The following is a 22,792-nucleotide window of genomic DNA, read 5'->3' as shown; positions in this document are numbered from 1 at the left end:
TAAGGAATTGGGTCATTCCATGTCCTTGAACTAATCCTGATGGCCCAGCTATCGTAGTAACAGAAGGATATGTAGGCAACATCTCCAAGAATAATTGCCTATGGCGGAGAATGGTGTGCGCAGTCACACTATCCACAAGACATTGCAGTTCCCCAAAATCCATTCCTAAAAGAAAAAACTCTTAATTAAAAAGGAGTCATAATGAAAAGAACTCAAATTTTATTAATAAGCCAACAAAATTACATCATTGTCTCTTTAACTAGAGAGAATCTAATCCAAAAAGCTAGCTAATGCAAAACAATGGTAGTCGTCTAACTTCTTCGGTAACATCAAAGAAAATGTGACCAGGTGAGTAGTGAGAGGTCTGTGGAGCAAGGCTCGCTTAAGTATCACTTATCTCAAAACCTTCCTAGACATCACACTTACTTTGGGTGAGCCTAGTTTGAAGAAAGACTAAACCATTGGCATTTACTACCAAAATAATATGGCAATTGCCTACATCTCTCGGAAAATATAACAAACTTAATCAAAATCGCCAATCTCTGGATCTTGGCCTTTGAAGTCTTCCACCCTCAGATTGAGATTGCCATCTTGATCTTCTTGTTCCATGTAATGTGCTTCCCTTGCTTCACAATACATCCTGTATGTGTTTGCAACATTCTGGGATGCTTTACATGCCTTGGCCCAATGTCCGGATGTTCCACACCTAAGACAAGCATCTTTATGGTCAAACTCCCTTGATCGAGGCTCTTTAGGAGCGCGTTGGGGACGGCTTCTTTCCTTGGTGGCGTCACTATGATAGCCAGAGGCTTGGCCTTTCTCTCTTTCTCTCTCTCTTCACACGTTGACGTCCACGGTTCTGTGTACACCTATCTAGGCGGTTTCCTTCCTTTTTGGGGCAAAAATATGGACCAGAATGTCCAAAATTATCCATTTCCTTAGGGTTTTTCTCCTTGCGCCCTCCCTTAGGGGCGCAACTATAATTAGACTCTGGAATAGACTTGGTTCCCACTGGTCTAGAGTTATAGTTCTTCACAAGTATGTTGTCGTGCTTTTTAGCTACGTTCATGGCTCCAATAAGCTCATGAAATCTTGTGATGCATCCGGCATTGACATCAATTCTATAGTTCTTGGCTATCATAAATGCAAAGACCGGGAAGGTAGAGAGAGTCTTCTCGATCAACATCGTATCAGTGATTTTCTGCCCACAGAATTCCATCAAAGACTTGATACAAAGTGTTTCCGAGTTGTAGTCAAGTATAGACTTGAAATCATAGAAGCGGAGGCTATGCCATCTCACTTCTAAATCAGGAAGCAGGGAGTCACGAACGTTGCCAAATCGTTGCTTGAGCTCTACCCATAGCTTTCTAGAGTCCTCTTCATTGAGATACTCATTCTAGAGCGCGTCATTCATGTGCTTTATCATGAGAATAATGGCCTTTGCTTCGTTTGCCTCCACATTAGCTCTATTCACTTATAAAGCGACAACTTGTTGAGGAGTAAGCACGTCCTGACTTGGCTCAAGGATTGTACTTAGAATCATTTCAGCCTTAAGATGCTGGCGCACATCACGGACCCATTTGTGGTATCATGCGCTTGTTGTCTCTAGTGGAGCGAAGCTCAACTTGTTCAGGTTACTCATCCTGAAAAACAACAAGAAAATAGGGTTAGTTTCGGAGCGAAAAAGGCTACCACGAAAACAATAAAAATTTCTAAGCGTAGTCGCTTCCAAGAAATTTGATTCCAAGAGGTGTTGGATTAGATCCAAATAATGATGTTTGCGGGCAATTGTTTCTTCTCAACAAACTCTAAGTTTGGATGACTCTACAAGCTCCAAGATTGGAGTGAGCACGAACCCCCACAGTTCGGCTTAATTAGGTCTCTCCAATAATGAAGAAAGGGGGATAGAGAAGAAAGGAGTTTGCAAGTCCCTAAGAAAAAGAAGTGAAATTGAATAAAACTCAAAAAAGGAAACTTTTAGTAAAAAAATACCTCGAAATAGGTCGCCCGAAAATTTGGCCGGAGATGGCCGGAAAACGCTGCTGAAGATGACTGAAAAAAGTCACCGGTAGTCGGAAAATTTCGACAGTCGCCGAAAAAGTCGTCGGTGGCTGTAGCGAGGCTAACCGTGGCAGGGGTTATCGTTGGTGAGGCTAATCTTCTCGGTAGATTGGGCTGAGGCCGCGTGGAGTGGCTGCAGTGAGTGGGAGAGGCTCACGCGAGGTTTGTCGGCAGATGTCGACAGGCGTCGCAAGGCCTACACGGGAGGGCTGCCGAGAAGTTGTCGAGTGCAAAGGGGGCGCACGAAGAGCTGTCGAGGGCTTTCGAGATCCTACCGTGGGCTAGCGAGGCTAGCAAGCAAAGTCTGCTGGCAGGATGCGCAGGGGTGCGCGAAGGGCGAGTGGAGGCTGCGTCGGGGCTGAAGCAAGGCTAACCAGGCCTGTTCAAAAACTTCTGATGGCCGGTTCGGTGGGTTTCAGACTGGTTCTGGGGGTTTCCTAGCCGGTTCTGGGCTGGGATCGAGTACTTCGAGGTGGCAGCGGTGGTTGCTAGGGTTTGAAGGCTACGATTTTAGGGTTTCAGGGTTAGGGTTTCGTGCTGATAATGTGTTTTAGGGAATCGATATTTGAGAGAGAATTTGATGTGCTTTCATTAATAATAGGGGTCTCTTTATATAGAGGATTACAAGCATAGAGATAGAGTTGTACATGGAAACATAATCATACGTACATTGATTGGATATCTACTAAGATTCTCCGAGATTATATCTAATACAAACCCTATTACAACTAGAACAAGTAACCTAGAGTTTGGGCCAGACACATATTCTGGATTTACTGTACTTGAACAAAAATTTATAAAGGGAGTGTGGTTTGTAATTAGAGTGCAAATTTCACTCGCCCTTAACAATAAAACCAGAAAATAAAGAATATATTGAATGTAATATAAATTGAGAGTAGATACATCGATGGTATGTAGTTTATACTCCCTATGTTTTTTTAGTACTTAAACGGTTAAACTATTGTTGGGTTTCGTGTAAAATCATTTTCTGTTGTTGGTACTCGATTTAGTTTCATGAAGAGTTAGATCTTAACAAAATTCATAATTTTTCATGTTGTACATAAAAAATGGGATAGACTCTGTTAGAGTGGTGGCTCTTTCTCTTTTTTGAGCACGCCCAAAACCTTTTAGACGTATGATAAAATTTATATGTAGATCCAGCTCTAGTTGGATGATCTGCTCCCAATGAGGCCCAAAGATCTTTTTCCACACTCGAAAAAAGTAAGCCAACCCAATCAGCCTAGGCAAGCTTGAAGCCAAAACAGGCCAACAACACCAAGAACAGCGCCTAGATCTGCCACAGGCTTCTTGGAAATGCAAATGTCACTCGCTGCAATGCCATCGTAGAAACTGATCTGATAGGAGCATGAAATGCGTATAATATAATGTTTATTTTCTTGTATCATGTTATTGTTATGCTTTTCTATTTATTATTTAGTATTTATGTTTGTTTTATTTTGACATAGACACTCATTCCAAAGTCTCAAAACATTAATAAATCCACTAGCATCTTGATCCAATAGGAAAAAAATTAATGGCTGAATCATGAACGATGTGGTACGATAGCTAGGAGTAGTTCTAGTAGTGGACTTGGCTTAGCTAGTAGAGTAGGGACCGATTCAATACAAATGGGTTTCCCTCTAAAATTAATGGGTTACAAGAATGATGAATCTGAAATGATGAAAAGTTGAAAACTAGATCTGGAATGGTGAATCTGCCCAAGTGTTCTGACCGTTTTTTCTTTTGCATCCGTCGTTAGTATTTCGAGTGTTTTTGTATTGGAGAACGACTGCAGGTTCCTCACAATATTTCATTAATTTTTTACAGGAAACGAATGAAATGCTTACGCAGAGAATCATGACACAGTGACACACAATTACCAAGAGAAACGATAGCAATAGCCCTTGGAGCTTCAAATTTTCTCAATAGTAAGTGTCACTGTTTCGAAAGATCCCGCCACAACTGTTTTTGTCCCGGCCCGGCCGGACGCGGAGAAAACCAGGAGACTTGAATAAACCGTATCTATATGACATAATTAGATGCGAATTATTAACCTTTGTTCTGATCCTTATAACAAGAACAAAGCCCTGGGGGGCATTTTCAAATATTCATTCATAACGACCAGACCAAAGCTCCAGTACTATTGCTTTCGACCAAGAAAGGACAGACCTATATATATATATATATGCTTGTTATTGCTTAATTAGCCACAAACAGAAACATTAAGAATTATTTGCTAGCCTAAGTGTTTAATATGGCAGTGGCAAAATACTCGGCTCTTGCTCTGATTGCGTTTCTGGTGATCAAGGTGATGGTGATGGCAAATCAGTCATACGAAGTTGACTGGTCAATTGGAGTTGATTTCACTTATTTTGCTACTCAAAATACTTTCTTTGCTGGAGATGTATTAAGTGAGTGATCCAAAACTATGGCAGCTTAGCTTTATTATATACCAGATTCATTTGCTGCATTTCTCAACTTTTTCTCTGGAAACAGACCACCACATTTGAATGTTCCTATTTTGCCAAATGCATGTACTACCCGATTCCATAGCTTTTGTGTTAATATCAATTATGGTGTCAATATAATCCATTATGAACCAGACTGGATGAGAGTAGATGAACAATCGAATTTTGAAACGTTCAATCCTCGATATTATCCCTGATCTTTGTTAAATTTGCACAATATATGGTGGCATTCGGACTTTTTACCTAAGCTAGATCATTGTCTACTGCTGTTAATTTGTCATCAATTTCCTTTGATGGAATAGGTATATATTACTTTATTTTGTTTAACAGACTAATTTGTACAAGCAACTTATGATTATATATTATTCATATCTTAATCGATGTTTTGTCTTCTTTTTTTTTTTCTCAGATTTTCATTACGATAACGCTAATCACAATTTTGTTTAACATACTAATTTGTTCGTGCAAGTAATAAGTTATGATTATATATTATTCATATCTTAATTGATGTTTTGTCTTCTTCTTTTTGTTTTTTTTTTCTTTTCCAGATTTTCATTACGATAGCGCTAATCACAATTTGCTTATAGCAACAGATGGTGATGCATTTGATCAATGCCAGATGACACCGAACTTGGGTTTTTATAACAGTGGCAATGAAGCATTAACCTTGGTTGAACCTGGAAACTATTATTTCATGTGTGAGTATAATTGCAAATCTGATGGCATGAAGATGTCAGTGTATGTGAACAATATGTAACAAATGCATGCCTCTCTGGAGAGGAATTTGTGACAAGTTGTGTCACTCTCCGATTTTCAAACAGAGTTAATAAATAAATAAACAAACATAAATATTCTGGGCATGATGGTTTAGAATATATACTTGAAATTTTTTATAAAGAATGCCCTAAATCCACAATGTCAATATAGGCTCATTCTTAAGGGTGATATATTATATTACACTAAGTTCACAAATTAAATTGAATCTACAATTCAATAAGTAAACAAACTCACCACACTCACTACACAAGTGGAACACTAACAAGTTTCTAAACATATACCTGCAACAGCATAATACCTCTCAGCTCCAATCACGTTCATCCTAACCTACATGATAAACGTACCCCTACACCATCGAATATTGTACTGGGTTGCAAACAACAATCCCAGTAAGCTTATGAAAGCTCGTGTGAGTAAACTCAAAACAACCAACAGAACATATGCTTAAACCATCTCAACCTAGCTAACAAAATTGATATACAATTATCACGATAATTAACATCAAGTTCATACCCTGCAGTAATATTCTTTCGTAAGTTAACTTATGACTAAAACCTATATGCCTGACTCTCAACTTAGCAACCAATTATACAAAACTTCAACTGAAAAAATCAAACTTAAGTAACGTTTTAAAACATTTAAAACCTCAATAATCCAAAATCGTCCTCCATTTATCTCAACCGAATAATTGTCAACTCAGTGACGTTTCAAAATCATTAAAATCTCAACAACCACTTCTCAAAAAAATGTAAAGCATTCATGATCTAAATCAAGTAAAAAGTAATCCCTGCATATGAATTAGTTTAGGAGATCGATCACATCAAAATCACATAACGCAAAGCATAGTAATCTTTGCATATAAGTTGGTTCAGGAGATCACATTAAAATCAAATCAATAGAAGTCACAGTAATCCTTGCATATCGATTAGTTCAGGAGATTACGTTAAAACCAATCAATTCAGAAAACAATAATCTCTGCATATAATTTAGTTCAAGAGATTACGAAAGAACATAAGCAATTCATTAATAGAAATAAACTAAAAATATCAATATACGTTCATCTACTGATAACACCAAACACCACATCAACCACTCAACAATAATCCATATCCTTTTCATTATAATCATCACACAGATCACCACACTGGTTATCACCATACTGGTTCCGCCACACAAGTCCTACTGCATATAGACTATCACCATATCGGTCACCACTTTGGTTATCATCACTTCATATACAATTTCATCATTCTCAAAACAATAAAAAAAAAACCTTTTAAAAAAATTATTTTCACACCTCAGACCATCAGCCAAAATCGTATATACTCCATTTAAAACTCAAAACTGGCAAAACCGTCTTTTCTTCCCAAGTCCATTTATTTCCCTCTGAATCACATTGTTCAATAGTAATGAACAAAACACGCAAAACATTTGACTATTGTTTAGCTTCTTATTCACATTGCGTGATTTGTTATGTGGAAAAGATTATGTGTTTGAGGTTAGTCCAACACCTCATGACTTGCTCTTGGGTCTCTAACTCTCAACCTTGCCTGTTTTCTTTGCAAATTTGTGATTTAATTTACTGGTTATTATTTGCTTCAAGTGAGTTTGTGTGGAAGAAGAAGAAGAGTTTCAGTGGTGGTTTTTTTTATTTTTTTTTAATCTTGAAATGATCGTTTTAGCTCTTAAAGTGGGCTTTATGGTCGTAGTTAACGTCTGATTTGGACAGAGCATGAGAGATTGGACACAGAAGACTAAAATTGAAAAGCTTAGGTGGTAAAAATTTTAAATTGAGAGTACAGGGGTGAAATGATGACACCCCCAAACTTCAGGAGGGTAAAATGAAATTAATCTTAGACACACACATGCATGTACATATATATTAGCAGCAAAGGTATTTACCAAGTCGACGAATAAACCTAAACGCGAAAGAAGATCCCAATGCGCCAAGACACAGAGATCCAGAAAATCTCTATTCTTCCGCAGCCGGTCATTCTAGCTATCCGTAAGAGCAAGTGCACCCGTAGTCAAGAAATGTCAAAGTCGAAAAGTCAAGGCGTCGACCAGTCAAGTAACTGTTCATTGCCACTGGACATAGGTTTCCACCCGTTTTTTTTCTTGACCAGTCAAGACTGTTCATATATATATTGGTTATTAATTGTTTGCCGTTGGATCTTCTACTTAATTGAAATGGACCGCTGGGATTTCATCACTGTTACCCACCTTTTTCATGCTTGTAGGGTGGAGTGATGATGTCAGCCACGTTATGGCTTGGGCCGAGCTAGCAGCCCCTCAAACCCAGTCAAAAATTTTGTCATGCTGTTGCCTTTTTTTTTGGCCTCAGTCAATAAAAGCCAACAATTGGCTGGGCAAGCTTTAACCGGTGGAAGACCCTTTTTCCTTGTGGCCGGTCACCACATCAGTTTTCCTTGCTGGAGCCCGGGCAAACTAACACCGGTGGACTTGCTATAAAGGTTCCTCATCGGTCAAACGAACTGCGTCAAACAAAGATAGAAAGTGCTGTTAAAAAATAAAAACAAAAAAAGAGCAACCACCTCATCAGCAAACACGGGTAAACCTAGCAGTGGTTGGAACATTGATGGAACCATAAAGGCTGGCAGGCATCATTTCCCTTTTGTCATACTCCCAACCATCAGTGGCCATGCAAACAGTCGTCTGCCAGGTGATCGAAGAGTTAGGAGCATTGTTTATTATCTTCGGCGCCTTGTCGGGATATGACAAATGGGCAGTACCGCTGCATCCTACTCGTTCAACATAGACCAAGTTGTAAAAGTGGAGCACCTCCGCCACAGTAGGAAATTCGCAGTCAGAGAGCTTCTACAGAGCAGTCGTCGCCAACAGATCATTATCCGCATGTTGACTGAAATCTGCTTGAAGGCAAGTTTTAACTCGCACAGCATGTACTAAAGGCCTGGGACCAAAGGAAGTTTTATCTTGTAATGTAGAGCAGACTCATGCACAGCGGCAGACTAGTCAGGAAGGTCGGTAGCATGCTCATTAGTCTCCAATGGCCGAAGATGCACCAAGCGCTTTGTAAGTCTTCTTCATCTTATAAATTTTGGGCCACATCATGGTGTTTGGCTCCAATTTTGCTGCAGCTGGTCAACAGTCTCTTTTCTGCGCGGGCGTGCCAGCACCGTTTGGGTGCGGTCGTCGGGGGTGTCCCTTGACCTGACTTCTGTTGAGCAATTGTAGACGAGGAGAGCACCAACCTTGTCGTGGGATTCTTTGTGCCTCGTGGTGAGGACGTTTACTGAGCTTCTTGAAAATCACCAAATCGATACTCGATGTTGTAGATCGAGCAGAGCGAGAACCACCGGGAAGTGAGGAGAACTTGCTAAAGCGTGACTTTAGCTTGGCTGGGTTGCTAGGGCGTTACCCTTGCTTGGCTGGTTCTGTAACCGTTGTGGTCGCGGCACTACCGTCGGTTCCCGAGGAGACTAGGACCGAAGCACGTTGACAGAGGGTTTGGTAGCACTGAAAGTCGGCTTCTGAGAAGACTAGGACTAGGAGTGAGATCACCGCTAAGAGAAAGAGAAGGAGAGGAGTTGCTCTTAGAGAGGTTTGCTCTAGAGAGAACTTAGATCATCTTAGAGATGTTTTGATGTTGTGTTGTGAATGGGTGTCTTAGAATGAGAAGAGAATGTGTTTATATAGGGAAGAAAAAGAAGAGTGAAATGATGAGTGGAAGAAAAATAATGAAAGTAGATCTAAGTTCACTTGTAAAATATGGAAAAGATAGAGAAAAGATGAAATGAAAGCAAAGCATGAAGGTGCAGCAACATGGAAGTGGTGATGATCTATTAAAGAGATTGTAGAAGAAAAATATATCCAAGGAAAAAGAGAAAAGCATCTAGCTTTCTTCATGTGGGTAGGAAACATGAACATGTGAATATTGAGCTGGTTTTAGGTCAGTTTCTGCCCCTTTATTCCTTCAATTATTTCTCCAACAAGACTTCATTATATGCCTTCGACTTCTTCATATAAAATGTTCCACTATGAGTTTAGATCATCCTGACAAATGTTCAGATTTTTATTCCATGTGGTTGGGCCGAAAATGCTGCTGGACCTCTTACAGGTCCAGTTTTCCAGTTTTGCTTCTGTAGAAAATTGGGCTGATTGTTTGAAGGCCTTCCACTCAAAAAAATCTCTTGTACTCTTCATAAGAAATGATCCTTGGGCTGTCTAGAATGGATCTGGAAAGTTTCAGCACATTTAGATTTCATTTGGTTAGTCTGCCGCCCCTCCTTCCTTGTTTAGCTCGGTTTCTCCTAGCCGAAGTAGGAAAATGTGCTAAAGTTAACTTTTCATGCTTCCATGCTTCCATAGTAGGCTTTATTTAGCCTCTAAATATATATTTCGAGCTTGTCGACAATATATAGCTTGAGCCACTGACATTGGCTCAATTTCTCCAAGACACGCCTTGTCAGGCCAAAATGTTCATATTGGGTCCAAACATTGCCCCCCAGACCTCGAAGTCAAAGGTCCTCGTCTTGACTAAAGAGGTCTTGAATCAGCACTCCTCTTATAATGTCGTTGCTCCAAAGCCACTTGTATTGGCTTGACTAAAATTACTTGAACAGTAGCCTCTCTCCCTCTTAATTATACATAGTGAGCATACATATATTAATCGCCAGTCTTCCTTTGCGAACCATCCTTTGCGAGGCCATGTAATTAAAACCACTTCGCTGCCAACAATTCGCAACACAGCTTTCGCCACAATTATTGGCAAAAATATTGATTTGACCTCCTCCACTGCTAATACCATACTAGGCATATTAAATGCCTCTTGTATATGTGCCCAGACCAATACCAATGGCCTCTTAAGTATATTAGCAAGTTCCAGCCACTATTAGGCAAGAACACAATTTTTTGCATCCTCCGCGACGCACAAATTTGAAACTCTTTTTGTATTTTTGTATTTTTTTTTTTTTAATTTTAATAAGACATTGTGAATCAAGGTTTAGACATGCGGCCCAAGTATAGTCGTCTAGACACAAATTTTCTTTCAAATCCTTTGGGCAACCTTACTGAAATGGCCAGGTGGGGGAGGGTGAACAAGAGAGGCAGAATTCATTTTGGCATGAGCTACTCCCACATAGTGGTTTAGGCCCATTTGCACGCACTTCTGGATTCAAGAACCTGTCATGAACGTTGTCCCCTTTCTAGACACCATTTCACATAGGCTATACTTACTAAGATGAGAAAGGTCATAAGTGTGAAGACAGTTCAACAAGTGTTAATAAAAGCCGCCCTTAACCTTAAGGGACCTGAACTAGGCACCAATAAGGAGTTTAGGCCAACATTAACAAAAGAGACTGTTTGGCTCCAATTTTGCTGCAGCTGGTCAACAGTCTCTTTTCTGCGCGGGCGTGCCAGCACCGTTCGGGTGCGGTCGTCGGGGATGTCCCTTGACCTGACTTCTTTTCAAGCGATTGTGGACGAGGAGAGCACCAACCTCGTCGTGGGATTCTTTGTGCCTCGTGGTGAGGACTTTTACTGAGCTTCTTGAAAATCACCAAATCGATACTCGATGTTGTAGATCGAGCAGAGCGAGAACCACCGGGAAGTGAGGAGAACTTGCTAAAACGTGACTTTAGCTTGGCTGGGTTGCTAGGGCGTTACCCTTGCTTGGCTGGTTCTGTAACCGTTGTGGTCGCGGCACTACCGTCGGCTCCCGAGGAGACTAGGACCGAAGCACGTTGACAGAGGGTTTGGTGGCACTGAAAGTCGGCTTCTGAGAAGACTAGGACTAGGAGTGTGATCACCGCTAAGAGAAAGAGAAGGAGAGGAGTTGCTCTTAGAGAGGTTTGCTCTAGAGAGAACTTATATCATCTTAGAGATGTTGTTGTGTTGTGAATGTGTGATTTAGAATGAGAAGAGAAGGTGTTTATATAGGGAAGAAAAAGAAGAGTGAAATGATGAGTGGAAGAAAAATAATGAAAGTGGAATATGAAAGTGATTTGTAAAATATGGAAAAGATAGAGAAATGATGAAATGAAAGCAAGGCATGAAGGTGCAACAACATGGAAGTGATGATGATCTATTAAAGAGATTGTCTTGAAAAATATATCCAAGGAAAAGAAGAAAAGCATCTAGCTTTCTTCATGTGGGTAGGAAACATGAACATGTGAATATTGAGCTGGTTTTAGGTCAGTTTCTGCCCCTTTATTCCTTCAATTATTTCTCCAACAAGACTTCAGAATGAGCTTTCGACTTCTTCATAAAAACTGTTCCACTATGAGTGTAGATCACCCTGGTAAAATTTCAGATTTTTATTCCATGTGTTTAGGCCAAAAATGCTGCTGGACCTTTTACAGGTCCAGTTTTCCAGTTTTGCTTCTGTAGAAAATTGGGCTGATTGTTTGAAGGCCTTCCACTCAAAAAAAACTCTTGTACTCTTCATAAGAAATGATCCTTGGGCTGTCTAGAATGGATCTGGAAAGTTTCAGCACATTTCGATTTCATTTGGTTAGTCTACCACCCCTCCTTCCTTGTCTAGCTCGGTTTTTTCCTAGCCGAAGTAGGAAAATATGCTAAAGTTGACTTGTCATACTTCCATAGTAGGCTTTATTTAGCCTCTAAATATATATTTCGAGCTTGTCGACAATATATAGCTTGAGCCACTGACATTGGCTCAATTTCTCCAAGACACGCCTTGTCAGGCCAAAATGTTCATTTTGGGTCCAAACATTGCCCCCCAGACCTCGAAGTCAAAGGTCCTCGTCTTGACTAAAGAGGTCTTGAATCAGCACTCCTCTTATAATGTTGTTGCTCCAAAGCCACTTGTATTGGCTTGACTGTTTCCATATAGGCCTCTAAATAGGCCATAAAGCTTGAATGCCACTATTGAATTGCCTTTGTCATGAACTGACGCTTCCTTTGCCAACTTTATTGCCCCCCATGGATCTAGCGAAACTTGGGCAGGTTGTAGGCAATCAAAACTTTAGCGTGCCCCCCATGCGAAGGAGACTGCTTTTGATTGCGAATGAGGATCCTTCTCTTCCTTGGTGGTAGCTTCGCCATGTGTATAGCAACAAGTATCTGCCTTGTTTGTTGGCTCTCTGTTGATTTTTTCAAATGTAGGTGTTGGAGCCGCTTTCCTGGCTAGATCAAGGCCTATAGTACTTGGCAAAATAAGATGCAAAATAGCAAACTGTTTGCTTTCATTTAATCCTTCGCGAGTCTTATGCCAAAGAGGATGATTGGATCATGGCTATCGTCATCATGACGTGTAACCAATTGAAACCACCATATTTTGCTGCAACTTTAGCATCTAAAACCGCATCGGTTTTAATCATGTTTTAAAAAACATCAGGCCACTATGCTGGCCCTGCGGTGATAGGAAAAGGTGGAATATCTTCACTGTCGCCTTAGATGCGATTCTCAAGATGGAATAATGACTCATTAATTATCAACTAGGGCCACTCACTGGCCCAGCTAATAAATTAATCTCCAAACATATTTGAGCTATAAATCAAAGCGTATTGGAGAAGTATCTTCACTGTCGCCTTAGATGCGATTCTCAAGATGGAATAATGACTCATTAATTATCAACTAGGGCCACTCACTGGCCCAGCTAATAAATTAATCTCCAAACATATTTGAGCTATAAATCAAAGCGTATTGGAGAAGTATTCCTTGCGACCTAGAAATGGCATCCAAGAAACCATTCGTTATCGATCAGGCAGATGAAATCACTGAGAAAGCCGCATTCGCCTGGCGAACTAACATGAGTGTTCGATGTAGAAGTCAGAACGGAGAGGAGAGAAGTCGACTGATGGGCTTTGGTGGCGGTGATAGTCAAGCGAGTCTGGGTCCCACACCTCGCGATCGTTTGCCAAATGATGCTATGGCCTATTATGGGCTTCCCATCCGCCGTCCCATAGCGGCTCTTCGGCAGGTGCCTGGTGATTTTAGCAGTTGGGGACCAAGGAGGAAAGTGGGCTACTGGCCTACCGTCGCTCCCGAGGAAAATATTTGGTATCAGGAGAACCGAGCGAGAGATTTGGCCCGATGGGATGCGGTGGGTATCACCCAAACCATCGATCTATGCTTCTGTCTTCCCAATAATACTAGCCCTGCACCGCTAGCTGCCGCTCTTTGCTTCTGGAACACCTCCAGCAATACATTCGATTTCCGGTTTGGGCAGATGAGCATAACTCTGCTGGATGTTCTTACCATCACGGGGTTGCCCATTGACTTTGACCCCTATGTGCATGGTCAGTTTGATGGCACTCAATTTTCTTTGAGAATGGATATGGCTGGTCGAGGGCATCACAGCAGATCCTACCCATCCTGGCGCGAATATTACTGCACCCGGCGTGACCATACAGGAGGTATCGCATTCCTGGAATTCTGGCTTTGCAAATTTATCTTTTGCACTTCTTCCAACAAACCTACTGGACCTTGGAATTCTCTGGCCACTGCTCTCTACAATGGTATTTGCGTTGGCCTTGGGCAACCTGTATTGGGTGCGTTATATCGCTCCCTTTATAGAGCCGTAATGCACCCATTTGATACCGAAATTAGTGGCCCCTTCTGGATCCTTGCCTTTTGGCTGCAGATTTATTTCCCTCTCTTCCGTCGCGGTGATATTCCAAAGGAACCTCCAGTTGATTCCCTTTTGGGGAACTGGCTTTGCCGCAACGTAAGGTATCGAGCTCCACCCTACTCCGAGTGTTTTATTTACTTGTACTTGCTGGGAGAGATGCCGGACCCAAAAATGGTCCTTTCTAGGCGATTCCCTCCTCCCCTTGATGATGGCTTTCTGCCCAGTGGACGGGATCATAGCGAAAGAGCCTTCCTGACCTTTCGTCGCGCCATCTACTGCTTGGATATTCGTCTTGCCACTGAACGCGTAAGTTATGAGCTCTATGCCCCTAACCATTTTGCTCGCCAATTTGGGTTGGCCCAGTTGGTACCCTGGCCTCTGGTTGATTCTGCCAATTACTACACCTCTTGGCGGAGATTATCCCCACCTGGGTCTGCCCCCTTTCAGAGTCAGTTTACTTTGATAGTGATTCCCCCTTGGGTCAGAGCGTTGTACCCCCTCAACGATGTCGACGATGATTATGCTGATTGGTGGAAAAAAGTGTCCGTGAACTGTTGGGACCTGCCACATGACGAACTCTTCTTCCTGATCTTTCGTGGCATGAGTAGTCCTGGTCCGGAGGACCGCAAGATTCTTGAGCGCTTCTCCAACCCTGCAGCACAACCCCCGCGACCTATTCTACCTTCTCGCTCATCGCGTCCAGAGATACAAATCCACGAGCCTAGGGCAACAGTAAGTTTTTGTCTTTCTTCACCGTTCTTTTTTCTTGTGTTGATTTTCTCGCTCTTATTCCTGAGTGTGTTTTGCAGCAAACTACCTGGAGCAGGATAGCCTCTGTTTAGGCTGGGAAACAAAAGGCAATAGCAGAGGAGACTTCTGAGGGAGAGTCTTCGCATGATGAAGATCCCGCTGAGGTAATTTAGTTAAGAATGATCCCAAACTTGTATATTTGGTGCTTCCCCCCTTTTTGAGTTATGAATCTTTTCTCGTACAGGCCACTGCTGTCTTTGCTTGCAAACGCGATCGAGCTCAATTCGTCGAAGAGAGTTTTGAAGATGACGAACCTCTGGGAATGCGATTGGTAAACTCCGACCCCGTCTTATCCTTTTTAAATTTTAGAATCTGGGCAGGATCTTCACTATGTATCTTTTGACAGGTCCGTCAAAGGACCACTAATCCCTCTCGCCTGAGCGAGGCTGGACCCTCAGCCACTGCAAAAAAGCCAACTCTCTCGCTAGTTCAAGCATCAACTAACCCCGTGGCGCCTCTTCCGTCTCCCACATCTACAGAGCATCTGCAAGGTCCTACCATTCTAATAACGATCTCCGATGACGACTCCTCGGAGCATGAAAGTGTGGAAAGCCACTCTGAGGATTCTGCCGCTTATGAGGAACTGATGACGACAGAGATTCTCGCGGCACTAAAGGTCCAAGAGGTGAATGAAGTGAGGCCTCTTCCTCTTGGTGACCACGTACCAGATATTGACCCGACAACTCGAGAGGTAAGCCACTGTTGGCCAATGCTTTCCATTTCCCTTTTGATCCAACCCCACTCTCTGACATTTCTGAATCTAACCAGGATTCTGTTTGTACCGAGGAGGTGGCTACAAACGCTGAGGGTCCTATCGGTAGGACAGTCGCCCAAGAGATGAAAAATGATACTGACGGTGGTGGTGCCCCCCAAGTCTTGCGAATAAATGAGACAACCGTCGAAGCCGAGGGCCCTGTGCTTGAATCTGCTCCACTTGCCCATGGTGAGGCGCGAGTTGAGTTTCCAGATTCTCCCGCGGCTGAAGGGACAGACCAACCTATTGAAGATGAAGAAACTGAGGAAGTTGTCCACCCTTTTGCATTGGTGGTTCGTGATCCTGTGGCGCCTCCGCCGCCTCCTACCAGATTCGAGAGATTGATGAGGGTGTTAGAGGTAACTCCTCCTTCTGCTATGGATGAGGCTAAGATGGTGCTTCACGAACATCTGGGTCCTCAGGTATTGGAGACTGACATCCTCTCGCGAGTCTTGGAAGCCCTAAGGTATCTTTGCCAGGAGAAGGCATTGACCCTGCAGCAATTTAGTGCCATTGACGATCTGCTGAATGAACTTGGTGAGGCCCGCCAACGCCCAGGCTCACGACACTCGAGAGGCTTTGAATAGCCTCTCTCGAGAAATGGACATCTCTCGCGGTATTTTAAATGAGCGAACCAACCGCCTGCGGGAACTACAAATCCAAAGGTCCGACTTCAAACTTCGGATCGAGGACCTCCATACAGGTTTAGCCTTTGTTGAAAACGCGATTGCTACAGAAGAAGCCCAACTCGATGAACCTCTGGCTGCTTCTGAAGAAATGGGCCGCAACCTGGCCCATCTCAGAGAACGGGCCACTCAGGCCGAAGCTAGTACTATTGCGGCGAATCTCCGCGTGGAGGAACTTTGCTTGAAATTGAGCTTCATGGGCCAATCTCTGTAGGCCCCCTCGAAAACTGTTCGGTCTCCTTACACGTCAATAATCCCTTCTTTTCCGAGATTTAAGGCATTAATCACTCGTTGAAAAACAACGGTCGTGAAAAAATAATCTCGTGAATAGAACAGTTACCTCCTCGAAAACCGCTCCTCACATGCTGCTAGTCCCTTTTTTCCCGAGATTTGGAATCACTAATCTCGATTTATTGACATCGGTTTTGAAATAGAACTTCATTCAAGGGTGGGGATTTGCCTGAATTCCCTATAAATAGTTGTATTTCGGGAAGGGAATACTCACAACAATTTTTCTGAAATATTCAAGAAATGGCCTTTCAGTCCTTGCTTCTTTTTCTCCTTCTTCACAAATCTTCCCCTCATGAAATGACCTTTAGCCTCTAAATTTTAGGCTTTATGGCGTAATCTTAAGCCTGGGTTAGGCCTCATGGCGTAATCTTAGGCAAACCCTTGTTTCGTCCTTCTGGGAGTCTGTAACAACAATGTCAGGCTTCAGATTGGTTTAGAAACGCGAGGGGGCTCCGAGTGTGGGATCTCCGGTCATGTAAGATCATTTTTTGAGAAAATCCCATACGCGGAGCGAAACGGGGAGAGGAGGGAAGCCAAATTGAGGTTCATCTTTCCTCCTCTGTTTCCTTTCTTCTGGACCTGGCCCGTGTTGTGCCCTCCAGATGGAAGGAGATTTGGTTCTCACCTCCTTCTCCCCCTTTCTCTTCTTGATAGAATCTTGGAGGGATGAGAAGGGATGGACTCTTTGAAGGAATGGGTTCAAGCTACAGAATGGCTGTTCCTGTACTTCACGTCCAGCTAATGGTGGTTACCAAGGCTAGAGGGGGTGCAGAGACTCAAGCTGATATTTGGTTCCTTCACTCTCTGCCCCTCCTTGAGATAATGGCGCGGCTCAACCCGACGTTGGATTCCATAGCTGCTTCCACTTGAGAAAAGATTTAGAAGATAATCCGAAGATTCATGTTTTGTATTCTAGCCACTTTTGGCTTTGTAATGAATGTACTGCTTTTGGCCGCAAAGCCACTTTATGAATACAATAATATTTTCTTATCCTGATATTCAAATATCCGTGAGAAGCTGTGTCAACGTGTCTCGCAAGGCCCCAAATATAGGCCCCCATAGTTGTATATTGAAAATAATACGAACTTTTAAATATGCTCCACATCAAAAAGAGCCTCGCGGCGAGGGTTTTGAGAAAATATGTATCTTTTAGATCCACTTGCTGGCTCCCAACTCAAAACTCTTAGCGCCAATAACTCCTTCTTTTCTGAGATTTAAGGCACTAATCACTCGTTGAAAAACAACAGTCGTGAAAAATAATCTCGTGAAAAGAACAGTTACCTCCTTGAAAACCGTTCGGTTTCCCCACATGCTATTATTCCATTTTTTTCCGAGATTTAAGGCACTAATCACTCTTTACTGACATCGGTTTGACTCTTCTTTTCAACCGTCCATCCAAGGGTGGATATTTGCATGCCTATATCTTCCTCCACAATCTCCAATCCCAAAACCATTTCATCAACTCCAATATTACTTGTCACCACCATTCTTCAATTCTCGCATTCTCTCAATCCTTCACCAATGGAACCATAAACCCAGCAACCAACCGAGGATGGAGGAAGTAACAAAGCAGCCGAGAGTAGTGCTAACATGCTTTGTAGGCGGAACAGGTGGAATCCCACTACAGATCAGATAAGAATCCTTAAGGAGCTTTTCTACAATAAGGGAGTTAGGTCCCCAACTTTAGAGCAGATTCAGAGGATCTGTCTCCAGCTGAAATGGTACGGCCAGATCGAGTTCAAGAACGTTTATTTTTGGTTCGTGAACCAAAGGGCTCGGGAGAAGCGGAAGAAGAGGTCCACTTCGGATGTTCATGTGCCCATGCAAAGATCAGGGCTTGTTGGTGATGACAATGGTACCAATTGGAAACCTGAGGATCAGTATATTAACTTCGAATCTTCTGCATCTGCTTCTGCTTCTTCAGCTGGTGTGATTGCTTTTAACGGGCAGAAGGGGAACTATGGTGGTTATGGATCTATGAACATGGAGATTGAAACCCTTCCTCTGTTCCCAATGCATGGTGAGGACATCTTTGGTAACATGAAGACTACTTCCGATGGAGGTGGCGGTCACGGTGGTGGCTCTCACATTTCCCTTGAGCTCAGCCTTTCCTGCGAGGGCAAAGCTGGAAAAAGTTTCTGGAGCCGCTGACTCGGCTTAGTAGCTTTGCGAGTGTAGGAACACTTAGAATTGCCCCTTAAGAGTTGTATTAATGATTTTTTTTTTTTTTTTTTTTTTTTTTATAAGTAGTTGAATTCAATAAGACAATGTGAATCAAGGTTTAGACATGCGGCCCAAGTATAGTCGCCTAAACACAAATTTTCTTTCGAATCCTTTGGGCAACCTTACTGAAATGGCCAGGTGGGGGAGGGCGAACAAGAGAGGCAGAATCCATTTTGGCATGAGCTACTCCCACATAGTGGTTTAGGCCCATTTGCACGCACTTCTGGATTCAAGAACCTGTCATGAACGTTGTCCCCTTTCTAGACACCATTTCACATAGGCTATACTTACTAAGATGAGAAATGTCATAAGTGTGAAGACAGTTCAACAAGTGTTAATAAAAGCCGCCCTTAACCTTAAGGGACCTGAACTAGGCACCAATAAGGAGTTTAGGCCAATATTAACAAAAGAGACTTCACCTATTCCGTTATGATTCACAACCCCTTTACCAAATTCAACTTTTTTTTTTTTTTTTTTAATGAAAAGAAAAATAAAAACGAAAAATTAACAAAAAATTAAAAGCAAAGAAAGAAAGAAGCTAGCAACACTATGTTTGGCTAACCTCTAGAAGACCACAGGGGAGGCCATCTATGCTTCATTCCAAGCTCCGATGTATCAAAATTTGTAGGGTAAAAATCCCTCCTATGAGAGCTTGTAGGAAAAGAAAAAAGATACTTCTCATCAAAAACTTGGGAAAAATTTGGCTCGTAGGAGGAGTAATCTTGCCCCCCAAGTATCTTTGTTGGTTGGCGAAACATGATCTTCAATTGCACCTTTGGCGATGAAGATGTTCCAAGATCGGCTTTGTTGCCAACTACCATGTCATAGAACATGGTGTCTTCAGGATTAGCCACAGATTGGCCATTATAGACGACCACTTGCTGGTCTGAATTCTCCATATCAAGAGCTTCACTTGCTGGATAATTGTAAACAAGAGTTAACTTGTATTGATGATACTCAAATTTACAGTTGCGAAGGACAACTTGGCCACTAGAATAATTGTTCTGGCCATTCATGCAACGTGGGTTGTAGATGTGCCCTCCACATATATCAAAGCCACCGCTTGGCCTTGAAGAATATATGAAGAACTTCAAGTTGAATTGATTAATAAAGCCACAAATTGGCTTCTGTAGACCACAACTTAATTGATAATTAAGTTGGCTCTGATTTTGATCACCTTCACCAAGACGTCCAGTAGCAGAGTCACAATTAAAATGATCATGAACTTGCTTCTTTTGATCAAAGGGATGATCATGGGCCATATCTTGCCCCCCATGCATCTGATCAGTAGCCACGTATTTGGCTTGATCAGTGGAGAAATCAGCTATCTGTTCAGAGACAATTTCATTGTCAGAAAAACATTCTTGTGGACCGTCTTCTCCATGCATAGCCTCTGTGTAAGGCTGTGACTCACCAGTGAGACCCTTAGGTTGATTGCCACCTATAGGCAAGTTAGTCTCAGAAATGACCTCTTCACGAGCGTTCTGCTCAATTTCTAGGTCCCAATCGCGAAACCTCTGCTTTGTTTTTGCGATCAAAATGGCCATGTCTCTGGCTTGCTTTTCTTTATTCCTCTCGATGTTGGCCATGATGATCGCGAGCTGTTCATCAATGCTTGCCCCTTCTGGGATGGGAATAGGCATAAACTCATCATTAATGGCAGTATCGCCAGTGGTGGCAACATTGACCATCTATTTACTTTAGGAATTTCTTTTGGTAAAGATTTTCCCCTAGCATCTCAATGATGGCGAACAAATGCAAAAAGACTCTAGTGTAGTCCCACTGGGCGTGCCAAAATGTTTCGCTCCAGTTTTGCTGCAGCTGGTCAACAGTCTCTTTTCTGCGCGGGCGTGCCAGCACCGTTCGGGTGCGGTCGTCGGGGGTGTCCCTTGACCTGACTTCTGTTGAGCGATTGTGGACGAGGAGAGCACCAACCTCGTCGTGGGATTCTTTGTGCCTCGTGGCGAGGACTTTTGCTGAACTTCTTGAAAATCACCAAATCGATACTCGATGTTGTAGATCGAGCAGAGCGAGAACCACCGGGAAGTGAGGAGAACTTGCTAAAGCGTGACTTTAGCTTGGCTGGGTTGCTAGGGCGTTACCCTTGCTTGGCTGGTTCTGTAACCGTTGTGGTCGCGGCACTACCGTCGGCTCCCGAGGAGACTAGGACCGAAGCACGTTGACAGAGGGTTTGGTGGCACTGAAAGTCGGCTTCTGAGAAGACTAGGACTAGGAGTGTGATCACCGCTAAGAGAAAGAGAAGGAGAGGAGTTGCTCTTAGAGAGGTTTGCTCTAGAGAGAACTTATATCATCTTAGAGATGTTGTTGTGTTGTGAATGTGTGATTTAGAATGAGAAGAGAAGGTGTTTATATAGGGAAGAAAAAGAAGAGTGAAATGATGAGTGGAAGAAAAATAATGAAAGTGGAATATGAAAGTGATTTGTAAAATATGGAAAAGATAGAGAAATGATGAAATGAAAGCAAGGCATGAAGGTGCAACAACATGGAAGTGATGATGATCTATTAAAGAGATTGTCTTGAAAAATATATCCAAGGAAAAGAAGAAAAGCATCTAGCTTTCTTCATGTGGGTAGGAAACATGAACATGTGAATATTGAGCTGGTTTTAGGTCAGTTTCTGCCCGTTTATTCCTTCAATTATTTCTCCAACAAGACTTCAGAATGAGCTTTCGACTTCTTCATAAAACATGTTCCACTATGAGTGTAGATCACCCTGGTAAAATTTCAGATTTTTATTCCATGTGGTTAGGCCGAAAATGCTGCTGGACCTCTTACAGGTCCAGTTTTCCAGTTTTGCTTCTGTAGAAAATTGGGCTGATTGTTTGAAGGCCTTCCACTCAAAAAAAACTCTTGTACTCTTCATAAGAAATGATCCTTGGGCTGTCTAGAATGGATCTGGAAAGTTTCAGCACATTTCGATTTCATTTGGTTAGTCTGCCACCCCTCCTTCCTTGTCTAGCTCGGTTTTTTCCTAGCCGAAGTAGGAAAATATGCTAAAGTTGACTTGTCATACTTCCATAGTAGGCTTTATTTAGCCTCTAAATATATATTTCGAGCTTGTCGACAATATATAGCTTGAGCCACTGACATTGGCTCAATTTCTCCAAGACACGCCTTGTCAGGCCAAAATGTTCATTTTGGGTCCAAACAGAGACTTCACCTATTCCGTTATGATTCACAAATGACGAAAATAAAAATGAAAACTGAAAATTGACAGGAAATTTAAAAACAAAGAAAGAAGTTAGCAGCACTATATTTGGCTAACCTCCAGAAGGCCACGGGGGAGGCCATCTATGCTTCACTCCAAGCTCCGATGTATCAAAATTTGTAGGGTAAAAATCCCTCATATGAGAGCTTGTAGAAAAAGAACAAAGATACTTCTCGTTGAAGAATTTGGAGGAATTTGGCTCGTGAGAGGGGTATTCTTGCCCCCCAAGTATCTTTGTTGGTTGACGAGACATGATCTCCAATTGTAATTTGGAAGATGACGGTGTCCCAAGATCGGCTTTGTCGCCAACTGTCGCCAACTTCTCTTGATCAAAGGGATGATCATGGGTCATATCTTGCCCCCCATGCATCTGATCAGTAGCCACATATTTGGCTTGATCAGTGGAGACATCAGATATTTGTTCAGAGACAATTTTCTTGTCTGAAGAACAATCTTGTTGATGACGTTCTCCATAAGTAGCCTCTATGTAAGGCTGTGATTCACCAGTGAGGCCATTAGGTTGATTGCCACCTATAGGCAAATCAGCCTCATAAATGACCTCTTCTCGAGCGTTCTGCTCAATTTCTAGGTCCCAATCGCGAAACCTCTGCTTTGTTTTTGTGATCAAAATGGCCATGTCCCTGGCTTGCTTTTCTTTATTCCTCTCGATGTTGGCCATGATGATCGCGAGCTGTTCATCAATGCTTACCCCCTCTGGGATGGGAATAGGCATAAACTCATCATTAATGGCGGTATCGCCAATGGTGGCAACATTGTCCATCAATTCACTTTAGGAATTTCTTTTGGTAAAGATTTTCCCCTGGCATCTCAATGATGACGAAAAAAGACTCTAGTATAGTCCCACTGGGCGTGCCAAAATGTTTGTTTTGAAGCCCGGTGGTTGAATGTCTTCAAGAGA

At 42.4% G+C, this 22,792-nt stretch overlaps 1 protein-coding gene across 2 annotated transcripts; it reads left to right on the top strand.

The window, feature by feature from the left end:
* The first annotated feature begins 4,257 nt into the window (after window positions 1-4,257).
* LOC133718875 (uclacyanin-2-like) lies at window positions 4,258-5,392 on the top strand. Of its 2 annotated transcripts, none has more exons than XM_062145755.1 (2): window positions 4,258-4,472; window positions 5,117-5,392. In XM_062145755.1, exons 1-2 carry the CDS (start codon window positions 4,316-4,318, stop codon window positions 5,284-5,286), a joined length of 327 nt encoding a protein of 108 aa, XP_062001739.1. In that variant the 5' UTR covers window positions 4,258-4,315; the 3' UTR covers window positions 5,287-5,392. The 2 variants fall into 2 exon arrangements, with proteins under 2 accessions (XP_062001739.1, XP_062001738.1); XM_062145754.1 differs by having other exon boundaries at window positions 4,261-4,472; window positions 5,078-5,392.
* The last annotated feature ends 17,400 nt before the right edge of the window (window positions 5,393-22,792 follow it).

This window comes from Rosa rugosa, chromosome 6, assembly GCF_958449725.1.
Source record: "Rosa rugosa chromosome 6, drRosRugo1.1, whole genome shotgun sequence".
Lineage (NCBI taxonomy): Eukaryota > Viridiplantae > Streptophyta > Magnoliopsida > Rosales > Rosaceae > Rosa > Rosa rugosa.
Note: the sequence above shows the minus strand (reverse complement) of the source record. Positions and strands in the feature narration are given on the sequence as shown.

Coding starts and splice junctions, on each gene's coding strand:
- LOC133718875 (XM_062145754.1), top strand. CDS start 4,316: ATGGCAGTGGCAAAATACTCGGCTCTTGCTCTGATTGCGTTTCTGGTG. Junction 4,473..5,077: donor CTTTGCTGGAGATGTATTAA/GTGAGTGATCCA, acceptor TTTCTTTTCCAG/ATTTTCATTACGATAGCGCT.